The sequence below is a fragment of the Gopherus flavomarginatus genome, chromosome 2 (genome assembly GCF_025201925.1).
Source record: "Gopherus flavomarginatus isolate rGopFla2 chromosome 2, rGopFla2.mat.asm, whole genome shotgun sequence".
Taxonomy (NCBI): Eukaryota; Metazoa; Chordata; order Testudines; family Testudinidae; genus Gopherus; species Gopherus flavomarginatus.
In genome coordinates this window covers 35412304-35431578 of record NC_066618.1, presented here as the reverse complement: position 1 = coordinate 35431578, position 19275 = coordinate 35412304, and the positions used below count along the sequence as shown (strand labels likewise).

General features: G+C 42.1%; 1 protein-coding gene across 3 annotated transcripts in view; it reads left to right on the top strand.

Annotated features, from left to right (window-relative positions):
• The window catches only part of GAD2 (glutamate decarboxylase 2), a 63624-nt gene that overhangs the window by 28911 nt on the left and 15438 nt on the right, over window positions 1–19275 (top strand). For all 3 annotated transcript variants that reach the window (XM_050939094.1, XM_050939095.1, XM_050939096.1), the window contains 5 exons: window positions 2829–2908; window positions 7363–7417; window positions 8975–9091; window positions 11799–11863; window positions 17824–17902. In XM_050939094.1, coding sequence (XP_050795051.1) covers window positions 2829–2908; window positions 7363–7417; window positions 8975–9091; window positions 11799–11863; window positions 17824–17902 — 396 coding nt within the window. The remainder of the gene's footprint in view (window positions 1–2828; window positions 2909–7362; window positions 7418–8974; window positions 9092–11798; window positions 11864–17823; window positions 17903–19275) is intronic.

Below are 19275 nucleotides of genomic sequence, written 5' to 3'. Positions count from 1 at the left end.
GAAATTAACATCCCTGCCCCTAGAATATGACTATAGAGATTGAGGCAAGAAGGGCAGGCTGACTGCCCTGCCCATCTGAGCAGAATCTGTGCAATGCTGAGTCTGACCAAAGAGTGGCGCAGATGTGTTGAGGCACCAGGCCACAAGGCATCCTAGAGAACTGCTTTCATACGCCATCTATAACTTCAGTACTTGTTGGTTCAAAAGTGATTTTGTTATGCCTAACTATGATGGTCTGCAGAATTGCATTTTGAGTGCAATTCATAGTATTATCAGCATCTTTTTCATTAAATCCTTCACAAATATTTGCAATAAACACATCTCTGTTCTGCTTAGAATTGTCTTCAGAAAAGGCAAGCCCTCTTTCTACCCAATTGTATAATCCAATGAGTCAATTCCTTACATTTGACAAAAGAGAGAGAACAAGCTAATTAATAAAAGACGGTTGATTCCATGAGTCTTATAAGTGAAGTAAAACAAATTATTTATCCTATAAGAGAAAATCCATGTTGTAATCCTGCCAGTTGTATGACTCTGATAAGACACTACTGATATCATTATTCATGTAACTTTGAGAAAAAAATTAAGGGTTTCAAAAAATCAATTATTTCATAAAATCAGCACTTTTTCATTAGTTTACTAGATCACCTAATGTAACATATACATACATTATTCCATAAATAGCTATGTTAATAGAATGCTTAGGATGCACAGGTCAGCCCTAAGATTAAGAAAGCAATTTATTTTTCAAAATGGAAAATATTATGCCCTGAGCACGTTTTCTTTTTTTTTTTTTAACCCACCTGTTAGTCCCACATACATGCAGAGGGTGAATCTCCAATTTCCACCTCACAAGCTTAGCAAAATAAAAGCCCTGCCACATATATTGTACATATCCAACATGTAATCTTCAAAGATTCATAACTTGGACAAATCAAAACTTCTTTTCTCCAGAAAAGGCATTTCTCCTAAAAGAGAGCAGATTTCAAGTCTCTATTCCCAGCTGTTTGTTACTGAAGATGTTAAAAGTCTCAAGATTTTTTTTTAAACTTGCTCTCAGAAAAGGTACAACACTTGTGCTCAAACCTTCTTGTTGCTCAAAATCTTTTTTTACAAAAAATTACCTTTGGTCAGAAACTAAGCACAAAAAACTTCAACTGAAATGGTAAAGTTCTGACTGAAAAACAAGACTTTAAAATGGAAACCATTGTGCAACCTTATGTATAGTCACTTCTGCTCCTGCTGTAATTAGAGAAATGACATTAGATAATTTTACATAGTGGCAGAGTTATTTCTTCCCTCACTTATGTTCTAACACCCCACTTATTGCTGCAGCCAGGCACTGCAGTCTTGCTTTCATGGCATTGCTCACTATTACCTCTGGGTTCCTTTCTGCCTCTGTCTCCTCTAAATTAAGTCAATTTAGACCTTAGTTTGTCAAAACACTTAAGCAGGTATGTGTGCTTAAGTGCTTTGAATGGGGCATCATAGTAAACAATTTTCTCATCACCTACCTGTTTTCCCAATGTATTCAAATCCTCTTGTATGGCACTCTACTGTATACATTACAACTGAGGTCAAACAATTGCTTTGTGCAATACTAGTGATTAATTCTCTTCTGTAGTCTGTCCCTGGACTCACGCAATCCTGTAAGGGCAGGAGGAATGGACTACATGCCCTAGTGTCTTTTCCTTCTCTAGCATCTATGACTTCATGATAAAGTCTAGTGTATCTTATTTACCTTGTTTCTATGCTTTGCCCTACACTAATGCTGCTGTACACTATACAAATATGTTCCCTCTGCTTGATCAGGCAGGGTTAGGGACTTATGAGTACATGATGTTATATATATGCACATCACTTCTATCAATATTCAAGTGTTAATGTACATCAAGTGGCAAACAGATTCATAACTAATGCTTCTAATCATGAATTCAATGGAGGATTTCCACTAGGAAAGTTGTATTTACTCCTTTTTGAAAAGTTTAGTGATCTGTAGTTAAAACTGTAAGGCTTCAGACAGACTCATTAATCAGTTTTAGGTTAATCAAAACCAGTTTCTCGGATGTACAGTTTGATATAATATCACACTATGATTATAGTAAATGTGATTGAATTCCTTAAATTGTAATCCCAAATTACAAACAAACATTTATTCAGGAGTCAAGTCCTGACTCCTGAGGAAAATTAGATTGAACTATCTTTCCTAATTTATAACTTCCACTTTTATCCTATGCAGTGAGAATAACATTTCTGATTTTGATCTTATACTACTATAACTCAGTTTACTCCAGTGCAGTTACAATTAATTTACACTGGCATGAAATCAGAATGAAGCCCCATATCTTTGCTTATCCTCAGTTACAGGTCTTTCTTTGGGCTTATGATATTATCTGGTCAGTGGTCACGTAACAGAAGCACTTTATTTGGGATGCCACATATTAAATGAACTGACCTTCCATTTAGCCAAGGGACTAAATACAGTAAGTCAAATTCAGTGAGGAATGCACAGAGGCAACTCTCATTGATTTCAGTGCAAGTTGTGAGCTTGCACCCAGGGCAGAATTTGTCTCTGAAATTAGCTACAATATTGTTCATAATATTTTGAGTAAAATCAGTTTAGAAGTATTAATTTTGCTCCAAATAGTGAGGGAGTACTGATGTGAAATTTCAAGTTACAGAGATGCATTTCTAAAAAACTACATGAATAAAATGATTGTTCCTATGGGGTTAGTTTTTCAAGGACTTCAAGAGTGCAGGGGGGTTTTTTGCATTGAATTGGATAAAAAAAATAGAAATAATACAAAACAACAAATATGCTTTTTCAGAGTCACTTTTCTGTGAAGAAGGGAGCTGCAGCCTTGGGGATTGGCACAGATAGTGTGATTCTGATTAGATGTGACGAAAGGTAAGTACAGATTCCATATACACCTCCTTACAATGCCACACTAAGAGAGGGGACAAGCAATGGCTGAACACAGAGAAAGCATGTAGGGCCAGATCATCTGCTTGTGTAAATCAGCATAGCTCTAACTTCAGTAGATTTAAACCAATTATACCAACTGAGGAACTGGCAGTAGTATAAGGGGCCTACCATCAATCAAATCAATCATCAATCATGACTAGAGCCAGTCATGTGTCCATCTTGCTCTCGGAAGTAATACCCCAGGGGGGTGGGTTTTAGGGTGACAAGTGGGCAGCGCCTGGCAGGTCAGGGGGTGGGGCCAATGTTTGATTATAGTAGGCCCCTTATACTTCTACTGGCCCTTTGATCACAGCTTCTACAACAACTGATAGCTAGAACTGGTTGAAAACTAGAATTTTCATTCCATGGGAAATATTTTAACATTTGTTTTTCATGGACTGGAAAGACCCTTAAAATTCTGATTCAAAAATAGTGAAATACCTTGGTTTGTTGAAAATTAAATATTTCTATATCCTCAAATAGAAATATTTCATTTTGGTTTGTCCAACTGAGCTGAAATGTCTTATTTCAACTCAGTTCAGCATGGAACTATATCCATCAGTAACTCATAGGAGTTGTAATTCGGTGGCTCTCATGCCCCCATTTTCATTTATGAGGTAAGTTCCCTGGCTGGACCACATTTCTCATAAAGCACCATGGCAGAAAAGCCATAGGACACAACTGTGGTGTATGATGGGAGCTGTTGTCCTGCCAGGGCACCAAGCCCAAGGAGGAGAATGAGGACATGAGGCTCTCAAACTGCAGCTCCTATGAGACAATACACCACCTCAGGTGGACACAGATTAATATCAAGTGGGCCCAAACACAACATTTTGATTCAGTTCAACAAACCAAATTCCTGATAGACAACTGAAATTCTGACAAAAATCAAAATTTTATCATGGAAATGTCTGTTCTTGTGGAACTTGCATTTTCTAGTTGGAAAGAAAAAACTTCAATGGAAAATTTCTCACCAGTTCTACGGAGAGTCTTTCAATAAAAATTGCCTTTCATTAGGAGATATTGAATATCATTGTTATAATCTGCTGATTAGTTTACAGATCCAGATTAAATGGAAGGCCAGAGTAAATAAAAATGTTCTGCTCCTCTCATCAAAAGAAAACCATTTAAGCAATTTAGAATAGTAATCACTGGCTATTGATTCATAATCTTATCTCCCTAATCTTAAAATTGAGAACTCTTTGAAGAAGAATTAAAGACTGTGTGAACAATGAGCAAAAAACACCTGATGCACCAGCACTTCATAATGACACGTTTGCTTTTTCTAGACACTATGGAGCAGATTCATGTAACTGGGTTCAGAATCTGGTCCTTCTTGTATGAATTCTGTGCAGATTCAATGTAATTTAATGTAATTGTAATTCAGTGAGAACAATGCTTTAAACTGTTCTTCCTAAAGAAAATGGCAGAGTTACTGCATGTTTCTCATCCATTCCCAGAAGATGCCAAAGGAACATAGCAGGCCACTAGGCCTTCTCCCAAAAGGCAGGAATTATGGGATGGTCCTGTGGCTCTTATGAAGGAAGGGTATGGATTGTATGGGCTGTGGGTCCATCTGAGCTTTTTGGATGCTTATCTAGCCTGAGCCCACCAGACCCCATCCTGAGCAACACCCAGTAGAATTTGCCTGTATTCTTGTTGTATTGGAGCTGGTTTACACTGTTTTTTAATCTACAAGATCATGCAGGCAATCAGCCCACCCAAACAAAGCAAAAATGCATTTTTGCTAATGCTGGGCCCTGGTCTTCCACATGCTCCTACTGCCCATTTATGATTGGTAGTGATAGCATCTGGTTTCCTCCATGTTCTTATATGTAGGTTGGCAATGCCATAGGTTGTCTTGCTGGGCGCCTGCTGTATTTTGCCTTGCTGGGGACTTTTTTGCATGCTCCACTCTATATTTTGGCTATATTGGGGGCTGATTTACTGCCTGTTCCTATGTGAATTTTGACAATGCTTGCAGATGATTTTATTGTACAGTCATGTGTGTGTTTGGGTCTCCTGGGGGCTAGCTAATCACTAGCTTATATGCATTTTGACAGTACTGAGGTCTCCTTAACTGTGCACCTCAACACATTTTGGCAGTGTATTTTGGCAGTGCTGAAGGCTGGTAAACAGCATGCTATTATACTGTATTTAGAGCAGGAATTCCAAGTCTGGGTTTTAGCTTCTTCTTATTTTATTCCCCTTATAGTCCTAATAGCAATTTTAAGAGGAAGAGGAAAATATTATTTTTGTCTGACACCATAACAAATAAGCAGGGGAATTTTGGCATGGGTAGAACAGCGGCCCTCAAACTGTGGGTCAGGACCCCAAAGTGGCTTGTGATCCCATTTTAATGAGATCACCAGGGATAGCTTAGACTTACTGGGGTCAGGGGCCGAAGCCAAAGCCCGAGGGCTTCATCCTTGGGCAGTGGGATTACAGGCTTCAGCTTTGTCCTCCTCCCTTGAGGCAGTGGGGCTTTGGCTTTGCACCCCGTTTCCCCCCCAGGATGGCAGGAATCAGGCAGGCTCAGGCTTCGGTCCCACCTCCTGGGGTCATGTCATAATTTTTGTTGTCAGAAGGGGGGTCGTGGTGCAGTGAAGTTTGAGAACCTCTGGGGTAGAATATTCTGTACTGGCTTGGTATTGCAAAACAAAACCAGGGTTGAGTTCAGCTTTTTTTATTTGCAAAGCAAAATATCATGATCTTTTGCCAAAGCAAAGCCCATCTTTACCAAAAACCTCTTTCTGGGTCAAACTCTTGACTTTGTTCTGCATAATTAAGCACTAGAAGTGATCAAAAATACCAAACTTAATTTTTTTTGCTGAAAATTAAGACATTTTCATTTTTTTATTCCCCTGAATTTTTCTGGTGTAAATGAAACCAAACCCCAGCAAATTTTTGGTTTTCTAAAATTATTTTTGGTAAAGCATTCTGGTTTTTGGTTAGAAACCAAAAGTTAATTTTTATTTTTAGACAAAAAAATAGAGCAATTTCATTACATTTTTCCATGAAAATATTTATTTTTGACAAACCATTTCTTTCAATGAAATTTTTTTACCACCTCTGTTAAAGACTGAAAAGGTTCTTGAAGTGGGCCTGTTTTTGTAAGTTCCCAGTGATTAATCAAAGTTAATGAAGAACTTACCAAATTTTTTAAAAGGACTAGCATAATGCTGATGATTTTATGGATTCTTTCTCTCCATGGATAGTCCAAATCTCAGCTAAAACAACCAAGCCCCCAGATTTTAATATGTAAACATGAATAGTGTTTTCATCATGAGCCTAATGAATTTACAAGACTTTCCAGATTGGCCAGAGGGGCTTATGCCATTGAGCCTGAATCTCAGGTGAATGGCTTCTACTAAATCTACTGCAAATACCATGTACACTAAATTTGAAGGATTTGAAGACATATTTTCTTTTAGCCCAGACCAGCTGCTTCTTTTCATGGCCTTCTCAAAGCTGGTAGGAAGGTAACCAGATCAAGCTATGGAGCAGTCACTCGGAGACAAATTCATCCGTAGTGTCACTCCACTAGAGTTACACCGAGGATGAATTTGGCCTGCTTTGTTTTGTTCTCCATTGCAAATAAAAGGCTATGTTCTCCTGTGGGTGTGGAGAAGTAATGGGAAGGGACTCAGCTGCTCTTAGCAGGCAGAAGACTTTCTTTTCCCTTCCCAACAGTTTAATTTTGGAGCAGTCAGCTGATCTCATGGTTTGGGGTCATGCAGTTGATTCCAGGATTCTCTATGCAAGTGCAGAGCCCCCTGGAAATAGGGTGACCAGATGTCCTGATTTTATAGGGGCAGTCCTGATTTTTGGGTCTTTTTCTTATATAGGCTCCTATTACCCCCTACTCCCATCCCGATTTTTCACATTTGCTATCTGGTCACCCTACCTGGAAATGATCCTCAAAGCCCTTGTGAGATGGAGTCACAGACTCCATTGCTTGAACAGAGGGCCTGGTTGGGTTGCCACACAGCAACCAATAGCACCCATAGAATTGGGAATCCCCTGCAGGACGTCCAGGATCTTCTCAGTGGGGCTACAGAGGGACATTGGAACCTGAAGAGCTATGGGGCAGGATTTGCCTTTTAATATAGCACTAAGTGGGTCTTCAGCATGGTCCTGAACCACCACCAGCATGGAGGTGACTTTTCCCCACTATTATTACCACACTGGTGCCAGCTGACTAGCTAACAGTGAAATTCAGCGTTGTGCTGAAGGCCAGGTCAAGGACTAGGCACCATTGAAGTGCTTACTTTGAGAGTGTAAACAGTGCAGAGGGGTTGATTTCATCCCTATCTGAGATTATTTAAGTGGAAAAGTGAATAGAAAGGGGCTGATTTCAAAACTGGAAGCTTAATATGACATTATCCTTTCTGCAGAGGGAAAATGATCCCATCTGACCTTGAAAGAAGAATTATGGAAGCCAAACAAAAAGTAAGTCTATTACCAGGAGCCTTCAGAAATGGTGGAGGATTTTCCACTTCCATGCATAGGAGACAAGTGGCATTTTGGTCAATTTGATTGGTGTTTTTTAAGAGGCAATTTGAGCTATTCTGTATTATGTTCCCTTGCAGGACAACATGGAATGATACCATGATTTACTTATCTGAAACACAACAGTATAATGAGGAAGGTTAGAAGTGCTGAATAAAAGATGTGTTTAAAGATGTTTCATGGCCTTTCCAAGGCATTTGTCTTCCTTCTATGCTATATAGTATAATCTTCTCCTGATTTAGACCTCCTCAGTCTGTGATACAATCACTAGCTGAATGTTAGCTCTAAATGAAAAGACTTCGGGGATTGAATTTTTTTTTTTAATAAACTGAAAATCGTATCGAAGTCACAAAAGCAAGAAGAGTTAATTCAAAGAACTAAATATATTCTCCAAGGTACAGTTTATATTTGTGCCCTTTTAAAAGGCCCTTTTTAAAGCTTAAATATGATATAATAATATATAACTTCTTTTAATATGGTGGCTATAGCAACAGTTGCTGTACAGTAATAATTTAAAAAAACACAGAGTTCATAATACACAAGAAAAACTGGTCTTTGTAAAAACTCGCTTTGCCTAAGATAAACCAAGGGGGAAGGCAAAACTAAACCAAAAAACAAAACATTCAACCAAAACCCTACTAAGCATATATCCTATTTTGAAGGGGGGAAGTTCAGGCCTTTTAAGAAATATCAGTTGCTCATTACATGTTAAGAAACCGGTATTTTTTATATAATTTTCATATATAAATTTTAGACCCCAATCTTGCAAAGTCTTAGGCACTTGCTTAACTTTACACATTTTGAGTAGTTCCAATGGTTTCGGGGGAACTGCTCATGTGCTAAAAGTGGAAAGTAAGCATAAACCTTTGCAGGATCAGGACCTTACAACATAGACTCTTGGGATAGGGAATGTGCTTTCCTACATGATGCACAGAATCTAGGATGTGCTGAATGCAACATTAATATAAAGCATAATATAGGCTACTTCAAATTTGCCAAAAAGATGTATTGTTCAATAATGCATAAAGATAGTTTGATTTGTCCTACATGTTATAACAGTGTATCCATGTTTTACTTCAAACAAACAGGTAAGTGTGGAAATGTTCATTCAGAAGCTTTTACATCTAATGTATCTTTATTTACATAAATGGCACAGCGAGTTGGCCTTGGAAGTTTGCTGCCACCTAAAGGCAGAAACTGTAATATTCTGAACATCTAAAATGAGAAAAGCAACCCAAAAAAAAAAAAAAAAAGCAAAAGTATCATGAAGAAGCTCTTGATTTCCAAATGGCAGCTTCCTTTGCCTGGCAACATAAAGCAGGTTTGTCACCTGGGGACACTTGTGTATTCATTCTGGATTAGCACAGTGGCTATTGCAATTAAAGTTTTACTTACATTATGGGCTGACTATTTGGAAGAAAATAGAGCTACTGCAGATTCAGGTGGGTTCTCTGTTTGACCAATAATCACTGAGGAATATTTCTCTTCTTTGTGTAGGGATTTGTTCCTTTCCTAGTTAGTGCCACTGCAGGAACTACAGTGTATGGTGCATTTGATCCACTCCTAGCTATTGCGGACATCTGCAAGAAATACAAAATCTGGATGCACGTGGATGTAAGTACTGTATTGCTCTAGGGACTGGATTATAAAGTGTGCCAATTTGAATTCATCCATCCATGTACAGTGTCATTTTCCACAGATGATAATTTGCTTGGTCTTCTAATGAAAGCTAATGAGCTAGGGCCTAATTCTCCCCTCCTTTGATCTGAAAAAAAGGCTGGGCACCTGGAACGCCTGGTGAGGTTGCTGAGAGCTATTGATGCTTTGCGCCTTTGGAAATCAGGCCATTTTAGCTGTCTAAACATGCATTTCAATGACTCACTGTAGGAATCCTAGTTTTAAAATCTTGGCGTCAGCCTCTGTATCTCTAGACGTCATCATTGTGAGAAAATAACATACCCCATATACTGCCATCTTCTGTGGCAGATGTAAAATAAATCAAACTGGTTGAAAAATCTTTGACATTTTTCTTCTGTCCAAAAATGTCATAGGATTGTAGCTGAAATGTTTCACAGAAATGTACTGGTTTGAATGAAAATATTGTCCGGAGGAATTTGGGGGAGGGGTATGGAAAGAGATTGAGAAACCTCCCCTCAGGATAGCCCACTGGTTAGTGTACTCACCCAGGATGGGAGAGACATGGATCCAAGTCCCTACTCCATCCATTTCAGCTATTCTGGGGTAGGGGGACTCCTGTGGGTTCTTTGCAAAAAATGTCTGAAAATCTCATTTTTGTTTTTCTTTGGAATGAATAAAAATCTTGAAATTTTTCATGAAACAGAATTGCTGTTTTCCAGCCAGCCCTAAAAATAAACAAGTGAGAAAAAGGCTGTTAGTTGTTTCTAAACTTGCAGTCAGTTAATGCTGTAATTCCCCCAGACTACTAAAACTCGGAGGTCCCTAAGGCATCTGCTAGACCAGGACTAGGCAAACTTTTTGGCCAGAGGGCCACATCTGGGTGGGGAAATTGCATGCAGGGCCATGAATGTAGCTGGGGCAGGGGATTGGGGTGTGGGAGGGAGTGCGGTATGTGGGAGGGGTGAGGTGTGTAGGAATGGGCTCAGGGCAAGGGGTTGGGGCAAAGGAGGGCTACAGGTGTACGAGAGAGTTCAGGGAAGGAGGTTGGGGTGCAGGAGGAGTGTGGCAGGGGGCTCAGGGAAGGCGGTTGGGGTGCAGGAGGGGTGTGTGGAGTGCGGGAGCGGGCTCAGGGCAGAGGTTCAAGGAGGAGTGTGGCAGGGGGCTCAGGACAGGGGGTTGGGGTGCAGGAGGAGTGTGGCGGGGCCTTAAGGCAGGGGGCTAGGGTACAGGAGGGGTGCGGCAGGGGGCTCAAGGCGGGGACTTGGGGTGTGGGGTGCAGGAAGGGTTCAGGGTGCGGGTTCCAGCTTGGCACCACTTACCTTGAGTGGCTCCGGGGTGGCAGCAGCACGCAGCGGAGCTGAGACAGGTTGCCTGCCTGCCCTGGCTCCGCGCTGCTCCACTCCCAGAACCCACTGGCACCATGTCTCTGCGGCCCCTGGGGGAAGAGGGGCAGAGGGCTCTGCACACTGCCCTGGGCTGTGGATACCTCCCCCAAAACTCCCATTGGCCGCAGTTCCCCCTTCCAGGCCAATGGGAGCTGCGGGGGGTGGTGCCTGCAGGGACATGGTGCCAGCCGCTTCCAGGAGCAGTGCGGGGCCCACAGCGCCACAGGTCATGGCAATCCCGTGGGCTGGCTCCAAAGCTCTGAGGGGCCGGATCCGGCCGGGGGGGGCTGTAGTATGCACATCCCTGCGCTAGACTATCTTGCCAAACTGATTCACTAACATTAGCTTACTTTATTGAGGTCCTCACTGTGCCTCATTCTTCTGCACATGCTGGCAGATGATCTCTCCAATCCCAGAGCTCTGCAGGAAAGAAGAGGGTGAGAAGGAGGTTTGAGGAAACATTAGTGGTTTGAACTCAGATGCAAAACCCATCTCTCCAGCTTGGCTGCTGTCAAAGTTAGGCTCAGGACTCACAGTTTGTCAGACCACTCTGTTTTATTAGCACAGCGCTCTGCTAACAACACCCAGATAATATGAGCACCATGCAAGACACAAACTATCTTATTTATACAGATAAAAGGGTGAGCACTTAACAAGATAACAAAGGAAGCAGAATCTGATAAGTTTACCTGGGCTAGGCATGCATATCTTATTTCCTTACTAACTATTACCAATCTTCTGTTAATGTTTCACCATTAGCACGCTTGTTTATGCCTAATGTTTCTTTTCCTGGCACCTGTATTTCAACATTTCTTATTTCTGCTTAAAGGTACATACAACATTTCTTTAATCCATTCTTATTTTTACAATATAATTCATTCTACTTTCACACTGCCATCCCACTCTATCAACACCATTGTTACAAAAAGGGAAAAGGCCAATTTATCCTTCTGTGTGTCTCTAGTCACCTATTGTCTCCCCAGCACAGATTGGGGCTGGCCTAGCATACTGCTGTCATATATGGCTATGGTGAAGGAGGAATTAGGTGGGCTGGACAGTGATGCAAGTTGACACAACTCCAGTCACAGCCTCCTGAAAGAAACCACAGGAGAGAGAGATGAAAACCATTAGTACAGTTTATTATCCAGGCCCTAAACTGTAGCTCCATCTGAGGTGTTTAGAGATATATGGGTTCAGCAAGCAAAGGATCAGACGTAATCTTGCTTGAACACATGAATGCAAGCACCAGAAAAATACAAAACTATCTGCTTTGTAAGATTATGTATCTTGTCTTTCAGGCAGCATGGGGTGGCGGGCTGCTGATGTCTAGGAAACATAAATGGAAATTAAATGGTGTTGAAAGGTATGATTTATTAACAAATTAAGTGCTCCAGTACATTTGTGATTACCCCAGAAACGTCTATAAATAAAAATCAACCAGTCTTATTCATGATTATAATTTAATGTCCAATGTATAGCATGAAGCAATCTTTCAAGCTATCCTCTGTCAACTGAAATAACATTGCTAAGTTCCTTTATTCGATAAGCTTCGTGACTAAAAACTTGTGATGTGACTTCATTTTCTTATTCATATAATGCATAGCTCCTATTTGTGATTTCCGTCTTTCAAACTGTATTCTGAGCTCCAGAATGGTCATTGTGTGATTCTCTGTATGAACCTGTCCAAAAAGAACTGGCAATTGCATTTCCAAAAGAACTGAACCTTGGAGACCTTGCAACGGGGTTCCCAGACTGTCTGAGATTGTTCCAATTTTATTGGGGAGATCATTTATAAATCCTCAAATCACTATGATATATCAGCATGTCACAATGCCATGACAACATAAAACTAAGTTTTTATTCAATGTCCTAGTACACTGGATTGTATTGCAATGGGTTGTAGCTGGAATTTTATCATCAGAAGAGTTGTTATGCATACTCTTGCTAGGAATATTTAATTTACACATCCAAATTCATAGCTTCTTCTGTTCTCCACATTTCTGTAGTTGCAAAACTCAGCTCATATGTGCAGCAGCTCAGATTTCTGCACTGTTTGAATATGCCTCATGGAAGTAAATCCTTGTGCTGAATCTTGAAAATGCTGAGGTTTAAGTGTACAAGGTTTTGAATTCCACCCACGGTGAATGCATCTATAATACACACAGAAATGATGAACCAGTTCAGTAGCAATAAAGAATAATCTGAATGAACTCCTGAGCAAGTTCTTTGTCCAGAAACCCTTTTAAAGCTTCTATTGGTTAAGATTAGGATATTATTCCCATCCTACTTCTTTCTAACTTCTGGCAAAACTACAACTCCCTGCTAGTTAAATTGCACTAGTCCCAACTTCCTTCTTCCCTGTCTTTGTGCCTTTGGTTTCACTTAATTCCCATGATCCTCTTACTGGTTCCACAATATTTTCCTTCCATTCTTCTCCTGCAGACTCTGTATTCATGTCTCTCTATGAGGGCCCAATCCCCTTCTCTCAGATGCATGAGCATATACACTTCTAAAAATTGTTTTTTTTTCTTGAATTCAGAAAGCAGCCAGTGATGTCCTCTCCAGCCTTTAGAACTCAAAAAGGACTTTAAAAAGCTAGACACGTTTTTGTTAAAGAAAACTGACTTATCACTTAATACATGCACACTGTGCTTAAGAAGGATATACTTCAAAACATTCAGGATGTTAAAATCCCCTGCTCCTGCTGCTTATCAGGATATAGCATTAACGAGGAACCTGAATCACAAAATGTGGATCCAAGATAGGAGCCAAATCTGAACTTCTTCCAAATTCAGAGGTGTTTGGATTAGAAGTTCTGGTTTTAATTTATGATAAAGAGATGCCTAAATCATGAATTCAAACTTACAACTCAATTGGAACTTCCCTGACATTCAAAGGGTTTAGATCTAGTGTTCTGATAAGGATCATCTCCCGGTATGGGGCAGTGAATTACATGGGAATCTTGCCATTTTGTCTTCCTTCTTCACGTGGTGAATGATGAGGGCGGGGGCAGGGGTAACTACTCAGATTTCCACAGAGTATGTACACTTTGTGCACATGTGGATGCTAATATTGGTGCTTAGGGATATTAAATGGGAAAAATTCCAGTCTGAGCACCCACATGTGAGATTTAGATATCCTACTAAGGTGTTCCCATTTGGATGTTGCAGAGTGAGAGTTAGCTCCTGCATCCATTTCAATCTCCAATTTCTAATAACCACAACACACCAAATAAAGCCAATTCTTGATCCAGCAAAACTCCAGGATGATCCGTTAGGAAATTTCCAAAGAAAATGATGTGTCTCATTTTTGTCTATGTAACTTTCTTCTTTAAATGTGACTGTCAGCCATCATTTTATTTAAGCATATATCAATAGCTATCGTCAGTGCTCTTTGTGACCAAGCAAATTTAATTAGATAAAATACTTTGTGCACAACCGTGAATTTTCTGATGAATTTTAGGAAAATGGATGACCTGAAGGTCAATGCAATGATTTAGGCAGAAAATTGATATTTGGGCATTGTTGCTGGTAAACAACCCTTTTACTATAAAAAACCTAAGCCACCTCCATGCATCTTAAAAAATGTATTTAGGGTTCTCTGTAAAGACAGAGAAAAGTTATTAGCTGTAATAGGAAAAGAGATTAATAGGCTTGAATGCAAGTTTAGAATAATTAACTCCAGGACACTACACAGGTGAGTGGCGCTGAGTTGATTAAAAGCTGCCAAATGCTCAAAGAGCTGGGCCAAGTAGCCAGATGCTGCCTGTGAAAGAGTATTCCCTGCAGTCTTTGCTTCAGGGGCTGCATAACCCCGTTGAAATAGCAGGAAAGGCAACAAAGAAATATTCCACCAGCTACAGGATTTTGCAACTGCACATAGTTGCATTGATCATAATGGTCTCTTCTGGCCTTGGAATCTATGTTTTGGGGGAGTAGGGAACAATTTGAGAGAAAATGACAATGCTCATGTACTAATATGCAGGGCGCCTTACCGCCAGCAGGATCCCAAAACACTTCACACACCTTAATACTGACTGGTTTCCAAACAGAGAAAGAAAACTACCTCCCAGACCAGATTCTCAAAACACTCACCTCTATTCTTGCAGGTACAGTTTTGGTCCCCTAGATATTTGCACCCCCAATTTACTGACTTGTTCAGATCTATTCAGTTAAACAGCCCCCTCCCACAGCAAGAAAGAGCACAATCCCGTGCCATAGGCATCTTCAACAGCCCTCCAAAGTATAAATCCTGCAGTTAGGAAATAACAAGTCAAGCATAACACAAAAATAAAACAATGAACAATTGAACAGTTCACCACTCCACCCTTCCCACAACCTCAGTCCTTTAATGTTCACCTTGGCCCGCACTGCTTTCGGCAGCTCCCATTGGCCTGGAGAAGCGAACCATGGCCCCTGGGAGCCACGATCGGCTGAACCTGCAGACACGGCAGGTAAACAAACCGGCCTGGGCTTTCTCTGCACAAGTGGCAGAACAAGTTTGGGAACAACTGCTCTACACCCATGCACACAGATGGGTTTTGCAGCCTGCCCTTGAGTCAGTAGATTCAGTCTCTTTTGTACCTGGCAGAGCAGGAGGACTTCCAGTCAAGGGCCACTGACAGAGAGTGCCCTGCCAGCAACTTCCTTTCCTTTAAAGCCTGGGGGCTCCAGATTCAGCTTTGCAGATGTAATCCAGGATGTCAAGATCAAAGTGACCTGAATAGTGGTCACAACTAACTGGATGCAAAAATGTATTTGCAGTTACCTATGTCTTCAAAAACTGACATCTGTTTAAGGCTGAGCTGAATAAGAGCCAAATTGTGGTCCAGACTGTGGCCCATATAATGCGCCTGCAGAGTGGAATAAGAGGAGCGCAAGGCATCCTCTTCCTGTCCTAGGCGCCTCTCTCTCTCTCGCTCTCTCTCTCTCTCACACACACACACACACACACACACATTCTCTCTCTCTCTCTCTCTCTCTGTGGGGAAACCAGAAAGCAGATTGTAGCACAATACAAAGAAATATACAGCAAAGAATGAACATTTAGCCCATTTGGAAGATTGTTATGCGTACCCTTAATAAATGTATGTACATTATAGCTCAGGCAATCATATCCATAGAGCAATCTTGGAACTCAGGCTAGTCATAAGGGCTGGCTCCAGGCACCACCGAGCAAGCTCGTGCTTGGGGCAGCAGATTCTAAGGAGCGGCATTCCGCCCAAACCTAGGGTGGCACGGCCACCTTTTTTTTTTTCTTGGTTCACCGCTCCAGCCGCCCTGCACCCTGGTGTTTTTTTGTTTGTTTGTTTTTCTTTTGTTTTGCTGACGACTTTCCATGCACCACTGTAGGGGGTGGAGGAGGGGAGTGCCCTGCTGGAAGCGGGCTGCGCACTCCGTCTGCCCCAGCCGGTCCCAGGTCTGCAGCAAGCCCGGCAGCCTGCATCTTTCGCTCCCCACCGACAGACAACTTTCAATTCACTTGCAGGCGGGAGTGGCATGGAGCCCTCCTGGCAGGCGGTGCGGCGGGAGGGGCTGAGTGGTGAGTGCCCCAGCTAAATGAAGCCCTGGCTCCCCCACTTTTCTCTCTCCCCCCAACTCCCTCTCCCCCCCCCCCCCGCCGCTAGCCGGGGTGCGCACACTGCTGCCCGGGGCATGTCTGCAGTGCAGGGAGTCCCGCTGGCCAGCGTGCAGCTGCCACCCGCCCAGAGGCTCCCCAGTGTGGCAAGGGGAGGCGGCAGCCGCAGGCCGCCAAGTAAGTGGCACTGGAAGTTTGCACCCTGGGTTTTTTTTGTTTTTTTTGTTTTTTTTGATTCACCACTTCAGCCTCCCTGCATCCTGGTTGTTTTTTCGAGTTTTTTGCTTGGGGCAGCAAAAGAGCCAGAGCCGGCCCTGTTAGTTGTTCATTCTAGTTTTTACTAGGCTTGTCTCCACTTTTGGAGCTGTGTTTCTAGTCTCCTGTTGACCCAATTCTCAAACTTGCCCAGTTCTGAAGCTGGGAGGAACAAATCAACCTTTATGTATGTTAAGTATTTGATTGGCTTTATTTAGCCATTTTTGAAACTTGGGATTTCTATGCATTCTTCTTCATCTTCTCTGTGGTCTAAAAAGTACTTTTCCAAATGATCTCACATGTATAACAAGACATGATCTTTTGAATACAATCTCAGCCTTCTGTAAGCCATGCCAGGCCACTATTTGCTTCTTTTTAAAAAAATCTCTGAAGACTTGTTAGCCTTTCAAAAAAAAAGAAAATCTTACTTTTAAGTGATTTATTAAAAAAAAAAACCCTGCAAAACCCTAAATAAAGGGAACTAAACTCCCCAGAACATTTTTGAATCCCCACTATCAGCTCCTATCACCCTTTCCAAGCCATTTGCAGTGATGTGGTTAGTTAGCAGCATAGCTTTTGCTGCGCCAATGAATCTCTCTTCCTATGCCACAGCATTTTGAGGAGCATAGGACCTGCTGTTGTTTGCCTGCTTGAGTCAATGCATGCTAGTAAGTATTTCAGAATGCTCTCTGACTAACTTTCTAAGGCAGCTTCTGGCATCTTGGTAACCAAGATAAATGGCCAAGAGCATGAAAGAGCATTTTGAGATATTGCCATATTCACTACCATGATCATTTTGCATCAGCAAGTTGATGGGATCAATGGGAGTTAATGGGAATAAGTGGGAGTTAGACACCAAACCTGTTTAGGCACTTTTGAAAATCCCACTAGGCACCTAGCTGCATCTCAGCTGCCTAAACACCTTTGCAGACTGGTCCTAAATAACATATGTGTTTTTGACACATTCACTCTTTGCCTTTAAAGTATAGCTGGATCACAAGAAATTCTGGTGCTCACAAAATCTAATGTATAGCACCATGGCTCTGTGTGAACTCTCCAGAGCCATAATCCAGAACTCTACAAAAGTCCTTACTTTGATGAGTGATCTGCCTGTGTAAATTGATATCAGTGCCCCACTGTGTGATTAAAGGTTTTACAATTGGGTCCTGCAGAGCCAGTGCTAGGCATACACAGATTAAACAACTAGTTCAGGCCCTGAACAGTTCAAGAAGGCCCCATTCACTTTTTATTATGTGCTGTATGTGGGGAGAGCACCAAAATATTCCTGCTTAGGGCCCCCCAGTGGGCTAGCACTGCCTCTGGGGTCCTGTATGAATGTTAATAATCACTCTTCTGAAAACCGCTGTGTGTATTTTCAGCCTTGCATCTTTGAGGCCCATATGAGCCTTATTATTTTTGTTTATTTCTGAATTTTTCATGATTTCAGACCTGTGGTATAACATCTCAGTTTAATGTTGTTTGTTGTTGCAGGGCCAACTCTGTGACTTGGAACCCTCACAAGATGATGGGAGTCCCATTGCAGTGTTCTGCCCTTCTCGTTAGGGAAGAGGTATGTCTTCATCCAGTTGCACCTCTAGTCATTTCTGGCATTTCTCCCTGGAATGTGCTGGATGCCTTCTTTATAACTGTGTCATAGCTAATGTATGTTAATGGAATGAAGATTACAGATGAAACTGAGAAACAAACTTCCAGGCACTTGTTCAGTCTACAAACACAGAAAGGATTTAAAGCAGCTGTCCAGGTGAAATGAATGACTATATCTTTATAGAGTTTTGGTGACTCTGTATTTGAAATACACTGAACTAAGTTGTGCACTTAGCTGAAGCCATGCAACACCGCAGCTTTCAATGCCATGTATAGGTGTGACTGAAGGCAGAATCTGGCCCACTTACAAATATCACTTGGACTAGCAATACAGTGTACAGTGTCCATGAGTTATTGCCCTTTCAGATGTTTGTGGTCAATCCAGAGATGAAAGTAAGTTAAAGGACTTCTGGTATGCTGGAGTCCTGAGCAGGGGCGTGGCCTCAACAGAAAGAGGCAGGGCCTCAACTGGAAGAGGCGGGGCCTTTAAATCAAGATATAAGGGCTTTGGGGCTCTGGCTGCAATGGAGCTCCGGGCCCTTTAAATCACCAACGGAGCCCTGCCACTGCTACCCCAGGGCTCTAGGAGCTGGGCTCGGCCAGCAATTTAAAAGGCCTGGGGCTCCAGCAGTGAGGATCCCCGGGCCCTTTAAATCGATGCCCAAGCCCCACTGCCTGAGCCCCAGGGTAGCAGTGGCAGGGCTTGGGCAGTGCTTTAAAGGGCCGGGGCTCCCCGCAGTGGCAGGCGCTCCAAGCCCTTTAAATCGCTGTCCGAACCTGGCTGCCAGAGCCCCAAGGGTAGTGGCGGCAGAGCTCGGGTGGTGCTTTAAAGGGCCAGGGGCTCCGGCTGCTGCTGGGAGCCCCGGGCCCTTTAAATTGCCGGCCGAGCCCAGCTCCCGGAGCCCTGGGGTAGCGGTGGCAGGGCTCTGTCGGTGAGAAAGCCGGAAGCCAGTCTGGTCCAGCATGGCATACTGGCTCTTGCCAGTATGCCGTACTGGACCGTACCGGCTTACTTTCACCTCTGGGTCAACCAAATGGCTAAACATTACAACCAAACACTGATATATAAGCCCAATTTGTGCAGTGTGGAATGAGAAAAGAAAACCCAAGTTCACGTGATAAAATCTACACATTTTATTTAGTATTTGGACAGCTACAACTGGAAGAATTTTCCTTCAAGCTTGTAATTTTCATATAGCAGCCCATTATTGGGACAGCTGCTATACAACCACCACCACTTAGACCAGCTATTGAAAAGCTGGTTACTGCTCTGGTAACAGCTGCACAGCAGATTGTACACAAAGTGCACTTAAACAGAAAGAGAGGAGCTAGGTTTTA